Source organism: Eleginops maclovinus, chromosome 16, assembly GCF_036324505.1.
Source record: "Eleginops maclovinus isolate JMC-PN-2008 ecotype Puerto Natales chromosome 16, JC_Emac_rtc_rv5, whole genome shotgun sequence".
NCBI classification, from domain to species: Eukaryota; Metazoa; Chordata; class Actinopteri; order Perciformes; family Eleginopidae; genus Eleginops; species Eleginops maclovinus.
In genome coordinates, this window is record NC_086364.1 from 7229868 (window position 1) to 7253553 (window position 23686).

General features: G+C 37.7%; 1 protein-coding gene across 1 annotated transcript; it reads left to right on the forward strand.

Moving 5' to 3' along the window:
* Positions 1-8898: 8898 nt before the first annotated feature.
* Positions 8899-22931, forward strand: sstr3 (somatostatin receptor 3). The gene is made up of 2 exons (XM_063903161.1): positions 8899-9143; positions 19351-22931. The coding sequence occupies exon 2, from the start codon at positions 19429-19431 to the stop codon at positions 20860-20862; it is 1434 nt and encodes a 477-aa protein (XP_063759231.1). The 5' UTR covers positions 8899-9143; positions 19351-19428; the 3' UTR covers positions 20863-22931.
* Positions 22932-23686: the final 755 nt, after the last annotated feature.

Sequence of the window (23686 nt, forward strand, 5' to 3'; positions counted from 1 at the left end):
TGTCATTCATGCTCTACAACTACGCAACATCGCTATTGCACATATATTATTACAAACATAATACCCTTAAAAATGCAACTACTTCAGTACTGCTATTACAAACCTCATTAAGACTCTTACAATGTAAAAGGATAAAATATAACAAACGCACACAAAAGGGCACTAGCCTATAAGAACAGCTATATTTTATAGTTTGAATATGTGATAGGAACTAACAATTGTTTTATTTGCATTCAAAGACTTGGATGTCAAACATGTTCACTTCTGCAGGAAAGAAACAATTTAAACAGCTTGCGGCTGCCTTCAGTTTAAATATGAGGCCCCCTCTAGTGGGGCTTGAAACCTCACAGAATATAAATTACTAAAGGATGTATTTCTGAACAGGGGTAGTGGCTTTGACCTATAGTATACACCACAAAAGGAAACACACAAACAAGGGAGACACCCATAATGACCACAAAGAAACATCCAAAGACACAAATGCAAAACCGCCAAAGAGACACTAAATGACGGCTTTTTACTCCAATAAATGCATCACTTTAGCTACTTTTATACTTAGTACAAAATATAAATCCAAAATACAAATCTACTAATACCTGGTAATACTGTGTATTATTATAAATGAATCTATCTGGCAGTATGAAACTGGATTTCTTTTTACAAATTGATTTGATTTTGTAACCACTAACTTTTTGTTAGAAATAAAAAAAATATTACTTGAATGGATTTTATACAATGTAAGTAATCCAACATGTGTGTTGGGGTCAGCCCTGTGTGATAGTCAGATATTATTTTTAAACTTAATGAGATATTTTAAGCAGGGTGTGAGTATGTTGTGTGACTCTATCCTGCTGACTCTCCTGTTGTAACATGGGTCACTTTCTGTTAGGATGAAGAGAGTGAATGTTAACAGTTGCACATGTTATCCTTCATAGGTGATAATTGAGGTGCTATCAATTCCAATTTGTAGCACTTAGGATTTCTCCCCTTCCAAAACAAGTGTATAAAGTGTCCATCGAGTTTGAGTGTGCCGTAACCTTTGCCACATTAAGAATGCCATACAAATAAAAATGTTAAACTTTGGTTCATAGCACTCGTTTTTAGCCAATAATTCAAGGGTGTTTTATTCAGTTGACATAGTACCCTGATATCCACAATTAAAATGCTGAGATTAGAGACCTTTAGGAGCCAGTCTATTTACAGTATAGGGGATGCAGGCCAAATGACAAGTCTAATCCATCCATATGTCTTTTACACTCCAAGTTATTGAATCTGATTTATTCTCCAGTGTTGGAAAGTACAGCTTGTAACACAAAACATACTTTATCACATACTCAGTGGTTCCAAAAATATTCAGCAATTTATCTAATACTGATACTTAAAACACAGACATAAAAATATTTAACAACCAAATAGATGCTTCTAGTGCCATGCCTGCTGATATTTAGAATTGTGTGTCTTAAGAACAGTTCCTACTCTTCTCATAAATGTCGTCACTGCAGTCAAAGCAAGCATTCAGCGCTCAAGGTTGGATTAAAGTTTCAAAGAAACCTATTAATGTACCGCAAATGCAATGTAATGGCTGTCTGCCTTTTATTCATCAGCCCTTAACCTCAACACGATGAGGTTAAGCACGCATTCATTCTCTGAAGGTTTTATGCATTCAGACAAATATAAATTAGGGGTTTCTACTCGCTGTTTACTGTGATTTCTTCACAATCTCCATTCTTCTGAATGTTTTTTGTGCAGCCTTTCAAAAGCTTTAAAGTTAGTTTTCAATGTCAGAATCATTAGAAATGTTTCAGCTTATTGCAAGTTTCTGAAAGTCATTGTAGGAGGCAGATCATACCCAAGCTGGGTCCAAAATGTAAATTACCAAATAACCTTTGATTGAAATGAACCACGCAATAAAGAACTCAAAGGTAGCCATGCAGCAGCAACTCCAAGATCTCAACAAAGATTATGAGGATGTGAACGTATCTGCCGATGTGTGATGGGAGAATATTGGACATATTTTGTCTACTATAAATTGTATTGAAAGAGAAAATCCAGGTTGCCAAAAAACAACTCAAGAACAACAACCTGGAACTGGAAGCTGACCCACTGCTCGCCCACTGAGCAGAGTCGCCGAAACCCATTCTGACGTCTACTGAAGGTGTGACATATTGAGGGAGAAGACAGTTGCTTGAAGCTAAAAAACAGATTATCTAAAACTGCATAATGCTGAATGCTTTTAAGGCAAATTTGAAGTAAATAAAAGAAAAGAAAAAAAGTTGAATCCACCAGAACAACACTACAAGAAGTCCTTGGGTGGGAAAAAAGCACTGAAATAACAAACTTTGGAACAAATGAATAGAGTGAAAAAAACGAGAATGAGGCCCTGATCCGAGAAAATGGCAACCTTCAAAGGTTTCAGAAGCTATTTAATGATTCCGTTAAAGAGGTGAAAAAAGCCATGAAACACTTGACTGACACCCTTTGTAAAGTCATTCAGGGGCTTATTGCAAAAGGGAACAAAGAAAAAGCTCTACAGGGAAAGTGTACATCAAGGGGGACGAAGAAGGATTACATCTGCAGACAACATGATGCACTGAAAGAATAATTCAGAACTTGAGAAAGCCTCATGTCTTCAAGCCACAGAGTAACAATATGCAACTTCACACATTCATGCTAGAGTTTGATTCCCGGGTCTTACACTTTTACGTTAAGTCTTATTTTCTTACTGTGATTGTCTGGGTTCACTCCGGGTGTTCTGGATTACTCCCACATTTTGCTATTACTGCTATTAATCCCTAAGAGGTTAACTCATTAATTTATTGCATTGGTTTAATCTGGGTTTTCTATTTTATTCTGACGTCAAAGATAATGTTCTTCAATTGGTTACTACACAAAAGAAAATGTTAGTAATAAACAGTTATTAATGGGATAAAATGTGTTTGAGAGAAATGTCTGATCTCCAGACTGTTTCAGAAATAATGCTTGATGTGGTTTGGAACGTAATATGGCATTTAATCACGGCAGTTTGGTCGAGTTTTTGCCAGGAGACTGTAGACACCCTTTTCTTCGCAGAGCTGATCGCCACCATGCGGACGCTCCAAAGGAGCGTGGCCAGCAGCAGCTCATCTTTCGTTTTAAAGCTACAGTCACAGAATCAGCACTTCGGGAACAGGGCTGAAATAGAGGGGTATTAGGCATGGCTACAATGGGTTATCTGTTTGGTATTTTGAGCAAAACACTTCACAGACATGTTTGGTATAGATATTGCCCTACAATATATTGTTCCAATATAGTATAATAGGTGACCTTTAACTCGGGATCATTGGATGTAATTAGAGGGTTTACTGCTTTTTACCATGCTGCTGATTCACAAGTTAAATAGGGACTTCTTACGACCATTCCACTTCATCTTAGTTAGCTAATCGTGGTGAAACATTCAAAGCAAGTGCTTCAGTCTTCCTGGGCTTCCTTGTAGGTCAGAGAAGGCCAATCATTTAACATTTGCATTGACAATCAAGTCCTGACAACCAGCAGCACAGTGACTATAAAAAGAGGAATGTGTTTCTCAATGAGGCTGGCCGTTTAGGTCGAGCAGGAGTTGATGCAATCCTCTCATGTTGCTTTATGAATAAGAAACACACCGTATCATTTCTGCATCAAAGGAAACCGCATATTAGCCCCAACTTGACATAATTAATGCACATACCCAAGTGCAAAAACATTCTTAAATTGACCAAATAGGGTCGTTGGCCCACTTAGAGTTTCCAGCTGCTTCACTACTGGGAGAAAATGAAAAAACACCCATATTTGAGCAAAACATGAAGTGAAATGCTCGGTTGCTTATATTTGGAGCAAATTTACATAGGAGCCTTTTTTTACTGTGCAAGTGAAGCATTGCTGATGCCAAACATGAAGCACCAGGGTTTTAATTATTTAATAAGACAAACAGTGATCATCTTTGAATGTCTTCAAACACATGGAAATATTGATTATGGGAGTATATGCAGATATGCTCAAAAGGGACTGTAAACATATAAACATGCATTGGAGCATTCACAACTGCTTTTAAATCAATCTTTAAAAGTATGTTTATCCTATGTTTACACTCTAGATAGTTCTCATTTATAATGTATAGATACTCTATTACAGCATTTCTATCTGTCAGGCTAGCTATATAGAAGAACAAATCTGAGGTAGGCTTTGTTGTACCTCTAGGAGTATTTTCATTTAGAAAATAAGACAACAATATTACAACACATGAAGTAAAACAAAATACTTGGTTAGGATATAAAATAGATTATTTAAGGAAGTTTGTTACGTAACTTAAGCTAAGTACTTACCCTGGGTGAAAGTCTTGTCTTTGTTTTACCAATTCTCCGCAACTCCATTTCCACACATAATTTGTTCACTATAAATTGAATATCCATTGCTCTGAGGGTCTCTAATATGACACCTATGGGTTCACATTGGAGCAAGTTTAAAGTCTGAGCATTGCACTAAGACGCTTAAGGGTGCCTGGTGTTCTGATAAAAAGACGGTGCAAAAGCGTTGGAATTTGACACCCTTGGAGTGAAACCAGGCTATAAAAATGGGCACAATCTTAAACATCTATAGCAGTAAACAGCATCATACATAAAGTAGCATTGATTTTAAACTAAAAGCATCATATATAGGTAAATAGTAAAGTTAATGCACAAAACATTCTTTGACTTGTAAATCATTTTACTTCAATGTTTTGAATGCAGGACTTCATCCTTATACAGGACTTTCTTCACAGGGTGGTATAAAAGAAAAGGATTTGAATCCATCTTTTACTTCTGCAAAACCCTTTCACAGATAAGGGGGTAAACGCCAAGATTTAATTAACAGATATTACATTCCTTCCATCTGCTTTATCTTGCTTTTCTCTGTTGATCTCTGTTCGTGTTTTTTGATATTTTGCACTTGTGTGAGCTGCCACGAAAACAAAAAGACTTTAAATTGAACTAATAAGTGACAGAGGAAAGGTGGCTGAGCACTTATCTAATCAGAGTGGCAGCTGGTTCCAGTCAAAGTGGATAAAAGGAGTATGGAAAACAGCTTTAATTTTTATTTAGACGGGTGAATGATAAGCACTCAACCTGAGCCGCCGCTACTCCTGAATACACACACTGAAAAACGGAAACATCGACTTTAATTAAATGTATTATGTCAACAAATGTCACATAACTGTATTTAGGTTAGTTGAAAGCTAAAATATTAGTTTGTACCTAAAGGACTAGTTAAATTCAAACTGCTTTTCAGACTTTATACTTCTGGGTGATCAGTGCTCAAGTTTGTTTCAATGTCGAGGTGTCGGTTTAGGAAAGTATTGTTATTGTCGGACAGACCCCCTCTGTTGTTTGCAGTATCGGAGGTGCTCCATTCTAACACGTGTTTTTTTCCATTAAATTGTTGTTCAGCAGAGTGGGTATCTTTGACCTGGTTAAAAAAAAAAGCCAAGAGGAGGTTCCAAGCACAAGAAAAATTACATTCAATATGTTACAGGCCTTAGGGTAACTAGGGCATTACCACGTGAGAATATGCTCCAGGCCAAGAAACGTCAGCAGGTCTGTACAACAGAGGGTTGTTGCTAAGACGATGTAATATTAGGCTTTGCCAGTTGGCGTATGCTTCTCTGGCCACCGTGGTTATCGTGAAAGACGAGTTGGGACTGGACATAATTAAAAGCGGGAGTCAGCCCCTGTCTATTGTGATGGCCATATCTCATCAGATCAGAAAGCAGATGTTGCCTCTTATACACCTCCACATAGAAATGCCTCTAGGCATGACTGTACGATCACGGCCCTCTTGGCTGTCTGGAAACAACAGAAATTGTTCATGAAAAGCTTCAGGCCATGGTTGGATGCTGGTAATAGAAGAGTCCAACAGGGACTGGGCTTTCCTTTGCAAGTCCAACAGTTTAATGGGGCTCTGAAAACGGCATGGTAATTGAGGTGACCAAAAAGTACAAACTCTTAGGTTGTTTGGTTTTTTCTGACACTGGATTTAACTAGGGCTACTGGCAGATTCCCCTCTCCAGAGTCCACGGCATAAAAGTCTATGTTTGGACTGACTTATGTTTCCCCACTCGGCATTTGATGCTGCCTCTTTCAATAAATAAATGTGGGTTCTGTAAAAGACCAAGAAATAGAAGCCCATTGGTCAACTAAATGGGAGTAAGAAGAGATCTCATTAAGAAGATCTTGCTTTTGTTATGGCTCAGCGTCCACCCCCCCACCCCCATCCTTCCAGTCTGACTCATCAAAGTCTGTAAAGAACTTTAACAAATGGCTAGAAAAAGCACACAGACAAACAGCCTGTTCCACTCTGAGACATGCTTAATATGAAAAGGGTAATAATTCCTCATCATTTCCTATCTTGTACAGTATCATGTGGGAATGATCACAAGCTGGAAACACAGACATTCACTTTGTCAGGTTTTTCAGAGGATTTTTCACTAAAAATGTTCTTTCCAAGAGGGAACTGATTTGCCATTACAGCTAATTACGATTGGGGCAGGCAGGAAGATGTAGGCTCTGTTGGTGACCTTTCCTGCGCTGTACTGTAGTCTGATCCCGAGGCGCTGTACGGCTCTCACTCTAAACATGGGTTGTACATTGCACGATAAAGAGAGTGTAATACAAAAGCTATAGTCATGTTATCTTCTGCCCGCTCCAGATAGACTAATGAGATGGATAACCTTGATTTTACCACTTGACCACTGAGCTCTCTTTGTGAGTTCTTTAAATGGTTTATTGCTTGCTGCACCTTAAACATTCAGAAAGGAAGAAAGCTATAGGAGCCACATAATACAGATTCTGCAAAAATATGCCTTTCAAGCAAACACATTTTATTTACGAATATTGATCCGCATTGTAAGAGTGTTAAATGTGTTTTACATTTTTATAAATTATCTTTGTTGTTTTACTCTAGAAGTTGCTAGAACTATAGGTAAAATATCAACTTTAAATTAAAAACTATACTAGACAACAGCGGCTCCAGTGAAGGAAGAGTAATTATCGTTATCTTTCCTACTTTTAATGGGTTTTATAATTTAATAAGAACAAGTAACTTTCACTATCCAATATTAAGATGACATAACTTCACAAACAATGGGTTAATGCAATAAAATAATAGTTTCCTAGCTTTGAATGGAATCTAGGTAGATATATAAATGCAGTTTGTTGAGGAAGTTTTGTAAATCTAGATAAAGGTTTTTCCTTTATGTGCTTAAAGATGTCCACCCACCTTCTTGTGCAGAACACTTATTATACAGTAACTGCATTTGCAGTGGACACTCTTATATAATGTGAGTTTGTATGTGAAATGTTGAATAAATATGGCAGACCACACACATGCAGCAACAGAAAGGCTGATTCTCTTTGTTGTCATGGTCGTTTTAACAAAAGCCAATGCACCCTTTGTAGCCTTGAAGAGAGACAAATCATTTATAGCTGTTTGTAAGAGTTTATTTGTATGGGAAAAGTAAGTGTGTGCGAGCGGGGGCTTTTTCGACAAATAATGATCTATTGATCTCTTGCAGCGCTCTTGCTCAATCCATACATCTAAAAGACAGCTGTTTATGTGCTTTACGAGACCCACAGCACCAATCAGTCCAATCTGAAGCACAAAGCAGGAGCTACATCTGTCTGTGAAATACTCTCACATCCAAAGTAATAACAAAGGTCTGCTTCTATTTATCACCAGCCTTAACATCTTTTTTAACCAGATTGTAGACAATCTCGTGAATATTTCATGATATCTTTATTGCGTATTTATTTATTTATTTTTCAAAAACCGGCGGGTGTACAGAGACAGGAGAAACACTTCTTTAGTCGTGTTGTTAAGTCAAATTGGTAACAAACACGTTAGCTAGACGACGTGGTCAGAAAACAGTCCAATATTGATGTAATGGTTCGCTTTAATCAGGCTTAAAGTTTTACGTTTTCCCCTGTCATGCTAGCGCTATTTTTAGTGCGATCAAAATGTTGCTTTTGCCCACCAGTGCTCTGCTCCGGAACAGTTGTTTACACGGTTTGATCTTATTCACTTTCTCTTTGGGAATTGTCATATGATGGATACAAAATATATCTAAATGTATTTTTCTTGACTGCAATTTAATGACAGCATTACAATCCATTTATTTTAATATCGTTGATATTTTTCCTCTTTAGTTTATCTTAATGGAGCAAAGCCTGCAAGCTAGTTCAGGCAGTCACCTCAATCTGAAATGGCACACATGACGTGCCTTACACCCTGATCTCACGAGCCAAACACATTTCTCATGATCTGGTGCTCTATTTAAGCTATTGTTAATTAATCATCACTCCCATATTCTATGCAACAAAAGATGCGGGGGAATGATAAGGCTAGCCTGGACATCAAATTGAAACTATATGCTGCTGTTAATAAACATACATGTGATTTGGTTGACTGAACTGTTTTTATATACTAATATACACCAAAGCAAATTCACAATTCCTTGTATGTAAAAAGTTCCAATAAAACAATGTTGATTCTGAAACACACCATAATGCATTACAAATGTGGTGATTTGCGTCTTTTCTGTAACACACAAAATAAAACGTTTCCTACTTCCTTTACAGTTGGCAAATGTAAGTGTACTAAGTGGAACCCCTCCAACTTTTAATGGCTATCAGGCTTTTTATGGAGAACAACATCTCCTTATACACACACTCTTTCTTCCACAAACACACAGTCTTTCTCACACACACACACACACACACACACACACACACACACACACACACACACACACACACACACACACACACACACACACACACACACACACACACACACACACACACACACCTCCTCCTCTTTTACTCCTTGCAGCAGCAGAGCTGTTACCTAGTTACAGGCGAGAGGCTGCCTGTTATAATGTTGCTGCGGTGACTTCAGTGCATCACTCGTGCAGAGAGGAAGGAAACTGGCCGACAAACACACCGGTGGACCGGACACTTTCACGGCTGAGGATGAAGATAAAACCCGTCCTGTCAGAGACTAAACCAACGGCAGCTGCTAATGAAATCCATAAATCCTAATATGACAGGACGAGAGCGGGCTTAAACAAGATCGCGGTTTGAAAAGTCTACACATAGGTAAGTTTAAGGGTCTACGTTCCGCAATGGTCTAAAGATGGATCTTCTTTTACCGCATATGACTGAGAAAGAGCAGTGTTGTAGACTGATGCTGTGAATCTCCGTGTGTCTCCTCACTTATGTATTAGACATCGTTTATGAAACCATCCAATCACAAACATCCTAAGGGTTAGGGTGCAAAACTTTATTAGCTTCTCTGTAATAATAAACTGTGATATTATTAGATGATATTATTTATTGATTTTAATAAAATGTATGCCAATGAAACACAAAGACAAACAATTGTTATAAACAACACTTCACTTTTTGCCTGTTTGTGTCTCTTTGATGTCGTTGTGTGTCTATTTAATTGTTGCTTGTCTCCTTGCAGCTGTTTCTGTCTCATTGGAGTTGTTTTATGTTGCTTAATGGCTATTTGGCAACTCATTTTGGGGATTTTAGTTCTCTTAGTTTTTTTCTTGTCTTTTTTCATTTCTTAGTTGCTATCTTGCATTTCTATGGTCATTTTCTGTGTATTTGTGTAAGGTTGTTTGGCCTCTTTGATCATTTTGCGTGTCCTTGCACTAGTACTTGATTTGCATTTGTATTGGTGATTGTTGGTTCCTTGCAAATGACTGTGTCTCTATATGGTCATTTTTGTATTTCTCTGTGCAATTGTGCGCTTTGTTGAGTAGTTCGGCATCTCTCTGTAAGTCTTTTGCTGTCATGCCAATGTCAATTTTCCTCAGCTCAAAATGTTTATTTCTTTCATATTGAGCAGTAATAATTAATGGAAATAGTCTCAAAAAGGCTACGTCAACTTAATTTCCACTTAAAAAGTACCTGTTATGTTCTTAAGGGGGTTTGGTTTCACAATGTCAGTGGCTTGCCTTTCTCCATAAAGCACTTTTCCCTCAAAGTCAAACCGTACTAAGAAAATTGGCACAGAAATCTTATCTGTGTGTGTGTGTGTGTGTGTGTGTGTGTGTGTGTGTGTGTGTGTGTGTGTGTGTGTGTGTGTGTGTGTGTGTGTGTGTGTGTGTGTGTGTGTGTGTGTGTGTGTGTGTGTGTGTGTGTGTGTGTGTGTGTGTGTGTGTGTGTGTGTGTGTGTGTGTGTGTGGACTTTTACTTGACCTATTTGGCATTTATAAATAGCTTGTAAAAATTCAGCCTAAACTTAAATATTTTGGCCTCTCTTTTCCCCTGTAGAGATTGAACAAATCATTATAATACATGCACAACGTTATCTCAATAGGTTTCAATATTTTTACTTAATTTGCTTCCAGGACTGTATCTTATTCTGAGAATTGTATCATGATTGTTCATTTATTGTAAGTTCAGCTTGTGGAAAAAACAGGTTATTTTCCTGGAAATAGTTCCCAATCATATTTATGGAAGTGCGTGTGTTTTTACCATACACCATGATTTATTTGGTTCAGCGTAACAAAACAACATCATGATCCTCCATTTGAAACCACTTATGACAAAATGCTGCATTTTATTCATTTTTCCAGGAATAGAAGAGTTGAAACTAATTACAGCATCGAAGCAAAAGACTCAGATATATTCAATGTGCCATCCTGAAAACTGAAATTATAATGCATTCACACACACTAATTATGTCATCATCTGTTCATCCACACAAATTCAAAACAAACATAGTCACAAACACTCAGACACCAGGTGGTAAATTGATCGGCAGGAGATCAGAAATGAGGAACAATCAGCTCCCTCCTCAAAGACCGAACCACTTCCAAACTACACAACTAAACTCTTATGTTTGTAGGGTAAATAGCTGAGGAGAAGTAAATGGAAGCTTAAAAAAGGAGCAAAGTTCAAGGTTTGCGATATTTAACATTTGATAGGTGATATTTTCGCCTCCATATTCGTCCGATGGAAAAATACTGTGCATATGATACTTACAAACAAGAACATATCATAAGTTATACAATATTTTGTTGATAGTAGTAGTAGTTTATTTTTAGTAAAATGTATCGAAATTTTCCTATTCATTCTGTGTATAACAGATGTATATTTTTCATCTTTCACTTTCTACTTCTCAAGAGAAAAAAATATAAAAGAAGGCTAAACAAACAAGCTATTCAAACAGCTCTGCAGACGTCCTTATCCATGACCCTGACCGGCCTCCTCGGTGCAGAGAAATGAAACAGTGTGAATGGCTCTATGAAGCAAGAGAGAACATTTTGTACGATGGATGGTTCTACACTTTGACTGCTCATGTCACTGACAGTGTCACAGGGAACATAAAACTATTCTATTGATTCATTCATTTTATACATGTTCCCCTTTTGTTAATTGGCTTGATTTCAGTTTGAGATTCTTCTCACCGTACAGTCACCGTGAAGTAAGATGAGAGAATAATTGATAAGAATGAGGCTTCACTCTATAGCTAAAGCAATTACTTTTCAACTTTTCATTTAGTTTATTGGATTGGATTTTTAAATGTGGATATTTGTTGGTCTCTACCCCTCTATTCGAGGATGTTTACAACTAATGGGTTAATCTGGAAAAAAAATTACGGATTAATCCGAAATGAAAACCTTTGTTAGATACAGCCCTAGTGTGCTCATCATAGACAGTTGCTTATTTCCACAGCCAGCAGTTCTCATCCAGGAATCCTTTTGATTTTGTCCACCTGATGAACGTAAATCAAATATTCACTCCATTTTAGCTCTGTTTTTGGTCCCCGCCAGAGGGAATTATCTCTTTCTGTAGCTGCTAAATAATCCACTATGTTCACCAGCTTGTCAGTAACCGTGTCTGCTGTTGGGTGATGAGCAGGCGAGAGGGTCATTATTGACGTGTTCTCCAAAAGATAAACAATAGCAGGCTTAATGAGAGTGTTTAATTCATTGTCAGCTTCTCCGGTCAACGTGTCCTGGAAGATTTCAATGTCTCAGATTATCCAGTCTTACAAGAAAATACATTTAAATTTAGTGGGGATAATATTAACCAGACATTATGACCGAAGAGGTTTACATTTGTTTGGACAATAGATTCTGGGTTATGTGTTTGTAAACAGCTAATGGAAGCACTGTCGATTGTATTGGCTTGGGATCCTGCGATTGGTATGCATTTTTCTTTACTGATGGAACAACATAACCAAATTTCAGATGATTTTGTTCCAAATGTATTTGGATATGTTGTGAAAACTCAGCGGCGGTACAGTGAAGATGTTTGGCAATCGTACCTCATATGAGCTAAAACTCCTAATTTAGCTCTATAAATGTGAGAGGAGCTGCAGATTCAGGTGTTGATTCTTGGTAGTTTTGTTACCAAGTTTATAAAGTGGCATGCCAATACAATCCTGAAGTGAAATACAAGTACCTCTAATTTGTTGGTTTGTACCTGAATGCATCTGTGGCTCTGTGGTTTCTCAGGATGATAAAGCTCCTCTCTGTAATACTCTGAACCTTTCAAGTGCTGCGGCTGTCAGTGACTCTGACCTTTGTGATGGATGCTCAGCTCGCCGCTGCAGCCACAGTGTTGGCATTTCCGCTCAAACCTGTGTGAGAAACAAATGTTCCCTCAACTGAAGCTCATTATGCTGCCTTGATGAGTGATTATATGGTGGTAATGTTATGTAGATGTACTGTATTTGGTCTGTTTTCTACTGAATTGTGTGCCGACACAGGGCCAGTTGAATCAACATAGTTATACATTTGTTTTTTATTTAATCCCCATTTTAACCATTATAAGCACTAAGTAAACATTTAATCCATGGTTTATGCACTGTAATGTACACTCTAAACAGACCTTGTTATTTTGAAGGGTAATCATTTTGTAACAACTGAACTGAAAAAGTTACATTTTGGATGCGTTGCTGCAAACATATTTGCGTCTATATTTATTTAACAGCTTATAGTGCAAGATTGGTTGTAACTGTAATTTTTCGCAATGTTTCATAAAACAAATATTCCTTAGTCATTGAAATAGTTTCAACATATATAAAACGATGTTGTATGTTTTATTATCTAGAAATACTATTGTCATTTTTGTGAATAATTATTTTCACTTAAAAATTCAAATACTCTATTGTGGTGTTTATATAATTGTTCCACAAAGATAAGAACTAGCTGTGAACTTCCTGTTTATGGTATTGTTTGTGTGTGGGTAACTTCAGAGAAACAGTTCTGAGATAAGCTTTCACCTTCAGCAGCTCCAATAGCTGCATGTTTGTTTTACAACACTTGTGGTAAAAAGATATAATAATAGTTTGTTTAATAAGTCCTAGATTGCTTGAATGAACTGTGACACCCGCTGTGAAAAAATGAAAATAATTTAAAATTGTAACAATGCCAACATTAGTGCTGACCAGCCAGTTGAAGTATTTTAATCTGAAAGCAGCAACAGAAATCAATTTCTTGACCTCAAGAGAAGTGTCGTTAAAACTGATCAGATATCATTTTAGCCCTCGTGTCCTCTTTTATCAAATGCCACAAAGTTTTTCTTCCTTTAGCGGGGGACAGCAGCAGCTTCTTGGTTTTACAGTCAAAGATATTGATCAGTCTGATTGCATGCATTCAGATTTGTTGGCTTTGTTGGTCATGTGACCTGCACTGATTGTTCTCCCCTCGTGTCATTCGATAGAAAGGAAGACAGATGAGTATGCCACCCTGGCAGCAGTTTAGAACTTCAATTTACAAAGTGAATAGATTTCCTCCCTCGGAGACAATTGAAATGCCTGAAGTAGATTAACGAGGACACTTTAAATAAAATAAAATGGAGATATCAGACTTCAGGGTGTTTGAGATGAGAGAATTGATTTCTCTGCAGCATGACAACCAATGTTACAGCTGCTCTCTAGAGAAGGATTGGCTGGAAATTGATGTCCTATTTGTGCCAGTTGCATTTCAGTTAATTAGAACCATCTTGTATCCTGATTAAATCCTGATTTTGCACTATTTTTTAGTTTTATTTTATAATCTTCATTTTATTATTGTGTTATGTCCTTTTAAAATATGCTGCATTGCTGGAAGAGCTCGGGATCTAAGATTTTCAATGCCATAACTACACTGTAGCTGTTATGCATCGGACAATAAAAATCCTTGAACCTTGAAATCCAGCTGTGATTTAATGCACTTTTATTTGCAAGCAACTACATAGATTAGCATTAACTCCAAAAGTTACAGTTACGATATCAGATCACTGTAACAGAGAGGTAACTTACAAATATCAAAAATAAATCAAATCAAAATTTGGCCAAGTACATGTGGTGATAAATAAATAAAAAGACATGTAACAAATAATAACGAAAACTAAATGTACAGAAATAATTAAAAGCTAAAAACTAAAAAGTCTTGATCTGAGCTGTTGTTAATTTACATTTTATTCCGTCACTTAGTTATCAATGCCCATCTGTCTTGCAAACGTTTTCACTAAAGAGGAGAAATGTTGTTTTTTGGTTGCTGCAAGGTGCTGCTGTTATATTTTTCTGTTTGATTTACGACAATGATCTCAGGGTTTTCTCTTCCGCTGGTTTCCATGGTGATCCAGATTTCCAAATGTAATGTAATCACAACAGGAATTGGAAGATATTGAAAAAATGATTGATGTGACAGTGTGGTAAAATCATAGAAACCATTGTGGCCCCATAAATAGACACACAGTACACACGTTGATTTGCCTATAGTTTTTGTTTTTGGTTTGTGTTTCATGTGTCTTTTAAATTGAGCTCCAGGAATATAATATTATTTATAATAACATTATAGACTCTCGCTGTCACCACTGAAGGGACAATAACCCTCCAGGCGCTTTGTTTGATGAACTCAATGAGCTCAGGGCCTATGTGTGTTTGTCTCGCTGTTGAATTTCTCACAGAAACATTAACATTTTGGGGGGAAAAAGAGATGGTCGGTCGAATATATTTATTCTGAAATGGTGCTCGTGCTGCTTTTATTGTCATATGATATTCACTTGTCTTGCTGTGTAGTAAATGGAGAGTGAAATGGAATGTCCTCTATATGCCTTAATGTCTTTTGCAACATTAGATCACACTTATACTGTGGAAGTATAAAACGGTGTTACGCTACCTTTCATGGATATTTTTCTACATAAGATTTTAAAGAGATAGTTTAGATAGAGGTTTTGAGATAGGGTTGTAGGAACTACTTATCAAATGTCAGTGAAGTCCTTACAGTAGACAGGCATCAACCCAGTTAGCAAAAATTAGCAGGAGTATCAGAAGGAAGTAAAGCAATTTACTGCTGTGTGGGGCAGCAGAAAAACACATTTTAACCACTTAAAATGTTATCAGTTCAAGTTTGCGCTATATTTCCAACACTTTTCCCTGCTGTCAGATGTTCCTTGCCGCCAGAAAACTGTAGTATCTATGATCTCTCCTGAAATGCATCAGACTCCAAAAAGAAAAACTGTAATTGTGTGTTATTATGTGACTTTGGTGAATCAGAATTAACCTTAAAAAACTAAAGTCACACAACAACACATACTGATCAGCACATCAACTTTGGAAAATGACGGTGTGTGAGTGTGTAATGCTTTACTATCAGCTGATATAAAAAAACAATGACTCAAGCTTGGTTTTCAGACTTGATTTACTGCTTTAAAACTCAGTCTGATTTCAGACTGAGACATTAACCCCTTCACTACCACGTTATAACAAAGTTAATATTATTACCTTGACTGCTAAGCAGATAATTCCATGCTCATAAAGTGTTAAATACATATATAGTACAACATATTACCAAAGGAGTGTTTGTCTTCAATCCTAAATCCCATTTTATAACATCTCATCAAAAAATGGAAAGCCAGCTACAATACAATCTGAATAGAAAAGGAATCCCAAATCTACACATCAAACAGTGATTTTAACAGCATCCTTAATATAAAAAATAAACACTGAAAAATCACACAATCAGCCAACATATTTTTATTTAAAGCCGAGGAGTTGCACTTTATGTTATATGTTTCCCACATCCAACCCAAAACGAATTGCCTTGAGAGCTGCAATCAGTCGTCATCTTAACAGTTTTTCCGTGCCTTACACGGTTTCTCTTTCTTTGAAACTGATAGATGTTGCTCTCTACTGTGTCTTATTGTAATTGCCTGTTTATTAACCATGAAACTGAGCTTATTTAAGATATTTATATAAAACACATTATACAGAATATAGGCATATCTATTCAGAAAAACAAACACAGGTCTAACTGTATATATTAGGTTCAGACAAAATTGAAAGTTGAAAGTCATTGTTTGCAATATAAGTGCACAATTATGATATTATCTTCATGTTTTTGGTTAATTCTGGTTAATTTGAAATTGAGTCAATGGTTTCATATGCTTATTTCTCAGAATACAACACCAGTCTGTTAAAAATACAAGCATTATTGAGACATAATAAGCCTCTTTCAACACATAATTCAATTACAGTAAATTGTAAACTTCTTAGCCAGCAAGTCAGAACGGTATAATTACTGTTTTATTTGTGTAAGGACACATCAGGGATGTCCATCATTTTCACTTTAATGGGGCAAATTTACTGCCATTTTCCCATTTTGATTGCAGGGCCGGCCCTGGGCATAGCAGTATAGGCGAATGCTAAGGGCGCATCCATCCATGGGGGGCACCGTAAATTTGTGGGAAGAACATAACCAAACATTTAAAAAAAAGCATTAAACTATTAGCAATGTTTGAAACTACGCCCACATTGCGTACAGGGCCCATAAACTATAAACTAACCCACCTTATGTGATTACACACTCTGCAATATGTTCCCGGTTGTTCCTAAGCTACTGTCACCCAATAAATCAACAGTAATATGTGTTGTATTGATTCATTGATTTTATTTCATGGCCTACTGTAGTGAGGTTTATCTGACTGTGGTGAAAGAGGCAAGTTCACAGACTGGGAGACTTGATCAATCAAAATAGTGACGGTAATAAACACAACCAATATTAAGTCTCAACAAACATGGAGGGGCTTCTTCGAGATTCTAATTGGGCCATGTAATGCTTGCACCCCACCCTAACATCCATAACTGTTCAAATATTTTCCTTCCCTTCTCACCCCATATGTATCCCAAGAGAGGGACAATTGTAATTATCATTGAAACTGATACATTCACACTGAATAAGTATGCTTGTGGGGTGATAGTATTTGGTACCCCTTAAATCTCATGTGGTCAAATCCTGCTAACCTCCTTCCCCCCTCTCTCTTTTGAAACATTCTTAATCCTAGACACTGGTTTTTCGAGTCATAATGGATTGACACGGTTAATAAAAATGGAAGCGTATCTGGTATGTTGGACATAAGGGTGACATTAAGGGTCAGGGTATATAGAGTATTAAAGGATATTGGTATGTTAATCTGGTTGCATGACCAGTGTTTTATTTTGTTAGCTTTTTGATAAAAAGAAAGTTAAATCTTTTAGTACAAATGTGTGTAATTTGTGTGACATTGCTTCATATTGCAGTCACTGAAGTTAAGCTGATGTTTATTTACTAACCCTTTCACCCACTTTAATCATAAACATTAAAACCAGCAAATATATCCTTGCATTAGTGAGCTAAGGCTAGACCCCCATGTAAGAATGTTAATAGCTTCAAAGTCCTTGTGTGGTTATTATCTATACTTTTGATTACATTTTGATTACATTTCTTATCATCCTTGTGTGGTGTGAACTCTTTCCTGTCCTATCCTGTGTTTCAGTCTTGTTGCTGTTCGACTCTGACTGAATATCCCTACCAGCATTAATAAAGGTTTATGTTATTGCACCTTGAAACTATTCCAGAAGCACCTTTCAGCTGTAAAAGAATTGAGCCAACTCAAATCAAATTCCTCTAAATAATTCATCAGCGTTTCAGCACCCCCGCAGAGCAGAGGAGAGTGCCGAGCTGTCTGCTACTGACACTGATGTCAGTATAGAATGCATTCTGGGTATACATGCCGGATGACAGTGTTTCATCTTTTCTACACAGAAAGCTGTCAGTTTTAAACAGATTCACGTCCATCACATGCATAGAGTGACAGTGGGATGTAAAGGAAACAATTCCTGATCTAACTTTATAGCTTACATACAGTATAGCATGGCTAGCATATAGCTAGCATATTAACCTGAAAAAGGCTCATTCTTTTTCAATTTCAAATTAAAATGACTGTGTGAATGTGTTGAAGAGTGCAGCAGCTTTTAAGAGGTTGTTCAGCAAACGTTAGTCTCTACTAGCAGCTATCCCCTGTGTGTTCCCAGTTCATATTACCTTAGTGCTGCTGGGTTGATCATGAGATGGCAATTATCAGCCTCGCCCACGTGTGGGAACACACACTGTTTAATTTACCTGCCGTGTCAAAAGGAACAAATATAGCTGCTGTTGTTAAATCAATCTACCAGCAAACATCCATCTTCACCCGGTTTTAATTGTTTCCTTTCAGGCTCATCATTTCCTATCCACCTGTTTCCAATCAGTATTTTTTTGTCCTTCGAGTGTTATCTTTGTCTAGTTCCTGTGTTTGTCATTACAGTATTGTATGATGTTTATTCCTCAGTTCTCTCAGCAGAGCTTCAATGAACAAAGAATACACATTTCTTTCTAAATCATGGCAAACAGTGCATGTGTGTGCAAACATTTCCTCTCATTTCAACATCACTACCCTTATGAGCACTATTGCATCATGTTTGCGAATGACTTCGTCACCACCATCATAAATCTAGAATATAATGGGAAAAACTGGAAAAAGAAAAGTAATTTTTTGCTTTTTGACGACTTTTAATTAAGTTGCAATCTATTTAGGGTATGTTGGAATTGTGGACATGATTTTATTTAAATGTTTTATGGGATTTCCTGCATATCCAATAATAACAATTTTTAAGTTATGCAGTAAGTCTTGAATAAAACAGAACTGAGACAGGTTGAACATAACAACAATAGCCTTGTGTCTGAATAATAAAAAACAGACACTATATAATACTAACAGTCAGTTTGTACACAAAGTGCAATTCATTTGAAACAAAATGTCCCTTAAAACAACTAAATCCTATCAGTCAGAAACAAGTTGGAACGTGCAAACATGACGTTTTTCAAATGAAAATAAATGTGTTTTTCACGTCAGCAGCACTTCAGCATTGTAATGTGTGCAGAAACATCTCATCTTGTCCTTCGACAATAAAGATGTGTTTTCATCGCAGCTTCTTCAGAGATCGAACAAATGTAGGAAACTTTACAGTGTCTAATTGATTTTCTCCCTCCAACAGAGCAGATGGGCGGGAGCTGAGACGTCAGGACGATAATATCGGCTGAGAAATCCACAGGTGTCGCCTCACTCTCCAGGGATGGAGATGACGGAGGATTCGTGGGAAAACGTCAGCCTTGCCAGCCCCACGCAGGGACTCCCCCTGTTCCTGCTCATGTTCAACAACAGCGATCTGAATTTGACGCTGTTCAATGACACCAACTCCACTGGTGCCCCCATCTCCTCGGGCCCCAGCGTGGCCGGGGTCCTCATACCGCTGATATACATAATTGTGTGTGTCATCGGCCTTGGTGGAAACACTCTAGTGATACACATTGTGCTGCACTACTCGAAGATAGAGTCCGTCACCAACATCTACATCCTCAACCTAGCCATCGCCGATGAGCTCTTTATGCTTGGTTTGCCTTTCCTAGCGGTGCAGAACACAATGCAGTCGTGGCCATTTGGCTCCTTCATGTGCCGCCTGGTGATGACCGTCGACTCCATCAACCAGTTCACGAGCATCTTCTGCCTGACAGTGATGAGCATTGACCGATACCTCGCCGTAGTGCACCCCATTCGCTCATCAAAGTGGCGCCGACCTCGAGTGGCCAAAATGGTGAATGGCACCGTGTGGGCTCTGTCATTTCTCGTCGTTTTACCTGTGGTGATCTTTGCCAACATCCAGAAGGGGGGTGGTACGTGTAACATCGACTGGCCACAGCCGGCGAACATCTGGAGCGCGGCTTTCATCATTTACACCTCTACTGTCGGATTCTTCTGCCCTCTTCTTATCATCTGCCTGTGCTACTTGCTCATCGTCTTTAAGATCCGCAGCTCAGGAAAAAAGGTACATGCCACCTCCACCAAGCGGAGGAAGTCGGAGAGAAAGGTGACGCGCATGGTTGTGATTGTCGTCGCCGTGTTTGTGTTCTGTTGGCTGCCATTCTACGGCCTGAACATCATTAACCTGCTCGTTTCACTGCCCCCAGAGTACCATGGGCTTTACTATTTCGTTGTTGTGCTTGGCTACGCCAACAGCTGCGCCAACCCTATTGTCTATGGCTTTCTATCGGACAACTTCAAGAGGGGTTTCAGGAAAGCCTTGTGCCGCTCCACGAGAAAAGTGGAGAATCACGAGCCAATGGAGCCCCAGCAGGAACAGAAGGAGGCCAGGTCAGCGCTCAAGCCCAGGGAGAGCCTGAGACGGGGGATCAGACACGAGGAGGAAGAAGAAGAGGAAGATGTCTCGGAAATGACTGAGATCTACAGAATTGCCCAAAATGGCAACAACGGCTTTCAGCCTGAGAGCACTCACCCGCTGTTGTCCGATAAATCAACGTCTCCTGGAGCAACGGATCTGTCAACCCTGGACAGGAGGGGCAAATCTGGGGATGTGAAGGGAAAAGATGCTACCAACGTTTCCACCCTCACTGTACCTTTACTTCTCAACGGAAACAAAAATGGCAGCGTTAAACCTTTGCCAGAGGACAACTTGGAACAGAGCGCTTCACTGGAAATAAGCTACTTATAGTGTAAAATAAGGGCCGTATATAACAGTATTAAGACACAGTTTGTATAAAAGAATACACACTACTGTTTATTATGTAAACTTTGGAAACACTAAGAAGCAGCTAGTGTTTGAGGATTTAATGGACTCCATTAACATGTGAAAGACTAGAGGTTTTAACAAGATACAGAGAGTATCCCTGTTTATATTGTGTACATATGCATGAATGTGAATGTAAAAAGTTGTGCCTTTATCACTTCTACTACTACCAAGTTGTTTTCAAATGTAATTTGTTGGTCCCTGTACTTGTAGCCTTTTAATTCCATAATTGTGACAAGATTCTGCTGAAATTTAAAAGTTTTAAAGCTCATGTCAACTGAGATCATCTCAAGATTAGCTGACATGGCTAACACTTTATTTATAATAAAAATCACATGTTTGCAGTCCAAACTTTTATTGATTATGATTATAGGGAACATAGGTATTAATGTTGATGTTGATAACATTGTGTTTGTAATTGGAAAGAAGCTTGTGAAGGATGATGGTTGTATAAAGTGTTGGTGAGGTTGTGGTAGCTTTAGCCCCATTGGGCGTATGACACTAACATTTTCATTATCTTATTCTAAATTTCTTCTGAAGAATTTTTGGTTGGATTTTTCCAAATCACCAAACTCTCTTAAAAGGACTTGATTATTTTGTTTCAGCCCAATAAACGAGATTCCATAACACAAAACACGATTAACAGTGCAAACAATGCCACATAAGCTGTTTGTGGGAAAAATGTATTCACAGCTAAAGGGCAAAAAGTCTTTATCTTTTTAGGCATAGACTTTTTCGTGCATGGGACCAAATGTTTCCTTATTATGTAAATGAAAATTATAATTTAGTTTAAAAAAACATAATTTCTAAAAGACGGGTGTACAGTCCATGCCTTCACTTGATACAGAGTTCTCTTTAATTAATAGAAGCTTTTATGTTAATGGCTGACATCCAGACGCTGATCATGATTTTAATTAAACTGTTGTTGCTGAAACTGTGGTGAAGGATTGGTTTGCATAATAATAGATTAGCGCTCATCTTGTAGCACATTTTATAACCTCGGGCAATAAATTACTTTGTTCTGATTACAGATTACATGAAATGAAAAACACATGGGATCGAAAACATTTTGCATTTAAAATTCTGTTGATTCTAAAAAACAACTTATATATTATATTAGGTACTACTAGGGTTGCAAAATTTCGGGAATTTTCAAAGAAGGAAACTTCCCATGGGAATAAACGGGAATTTATGGGAATAAACGGGAAATTTTCAAAATTGAAGGTTGGGTCATCATAGGAAACTTAAATATAGTTGGGGAAAGTATATTTTAGCATAATTTTGACTAAAACAAACAGATGCCATTCAAGTATATCCATGCCATTCCTCAATCACATGCACATAGCACACTGCTTACTGCATGGCTATTGAGACCACACCCAGATTCACTTGTAATGTTTTTTTAATTGACCTAACTTTATTTAAGAAAAACACTTCAGAGAACCAAAATGCTTCATTTTATTATTTAAAAAGGTTGAGGTGACATGTATAATTTTATATTCTCAGATTTTTGGGACATTTTTTTTTATTTTTCAAGTTTTATTTAGTATTGTTTTGTCCCAGCACTTTACCTGAATTTTCTGAGTTCATGTTATTCTGTCCTTGTTCTCCACTCAACTCCACTCTAATTAAATAATATGTATAATTAAAGGTTAAGATACAGTGTTAATGATCCTCTCAGGTACATTTATCTACCATGCACATATAAAGTCCTTAAAAAAGCTCCACTTTTTCCAGCTGCGACTTTAAAGTGAAGAGCTAATAACAGTTGGTACTATCCAATACTAAACTGAAACAGGCCAAGCTGCATGATGAGTGCTTTTACTTTTGGTGCTTAAATCATATTATGATGATTATACCTGCATATTTTTACACTGCTTTAATGCTCCTTTTACTTATTTAGTCAAAGTTATCCATCATCCACCAATTTTGGCACATTTCACAGTGTACATTTACTTTCCAACGATACAGGTTTCCAAAAAAGATATTATACTCTCCACCATTCATCAGAAATTCTCCTCACAGCCGTTCATTCATGAGTGTGAACCTGCCACACGTACACTGAGCTGGCTGTAGATACAGTGAAACTGGGTGTTACTGTGTTGCTGCTGCTCTTCAGCCCACGCTCACCCTCCTGCAAAGATCTACTGAAATCTTCATTAAAGGCACATTAAAAAAAGATTTGTTTGGCTGTACTTTATTTGCGAAGCCCTCCGGAGGGGTTTGATGCTAACGGAGATGTGTTGAGATTGTGGAGCTGTTTGCTCTTCTCTCTGCTTGTAAGATGTTTGTGTGTGTTGTCGGGCTATAAATATTGAGCTATGGGCTGGCAGACTCCCCTCGGTGGTAACCCACCTGTGCTTACAGCACACAGCGAGGTGAGAGTCAGCTGGTGACTCAGCATGCTTCCCTGCCCACAGAAACTCACCCACACACAATATGGTCAAGTTAACTCTAATATATCCTTATTCACTTTTTTTGGCAAACGAAACCATGGAAACCCCGTGCAAAAACAACATAACGATCCTTATTGAACATTAATGCTTCCCTTTTGGGTCGGATTACAAATCTCATCCTATTCTGGGACCCATTTTTAGTGAAGTATATCAGGCGCGAGGGGTAAATTGGAGGGGGATATTAGAGGGGGAAATTAAGCTAAAGTAAATTACAATTTTAGAATACGGTCGAAATGTTATGAATACAAATGCAATTGTGTTAGTAAAATCTCAATGGAGAATAATCACAACTT

Excerpts from the sequence above, each read along its gene's own strand:
- sstr3 (XM_063903161.1), top strand. The coding sequence starts at position 19,429 with ATGGAGATGACGGAGGATTCGTGGGAAAACGTCAGCCTTGCCAGCCCC.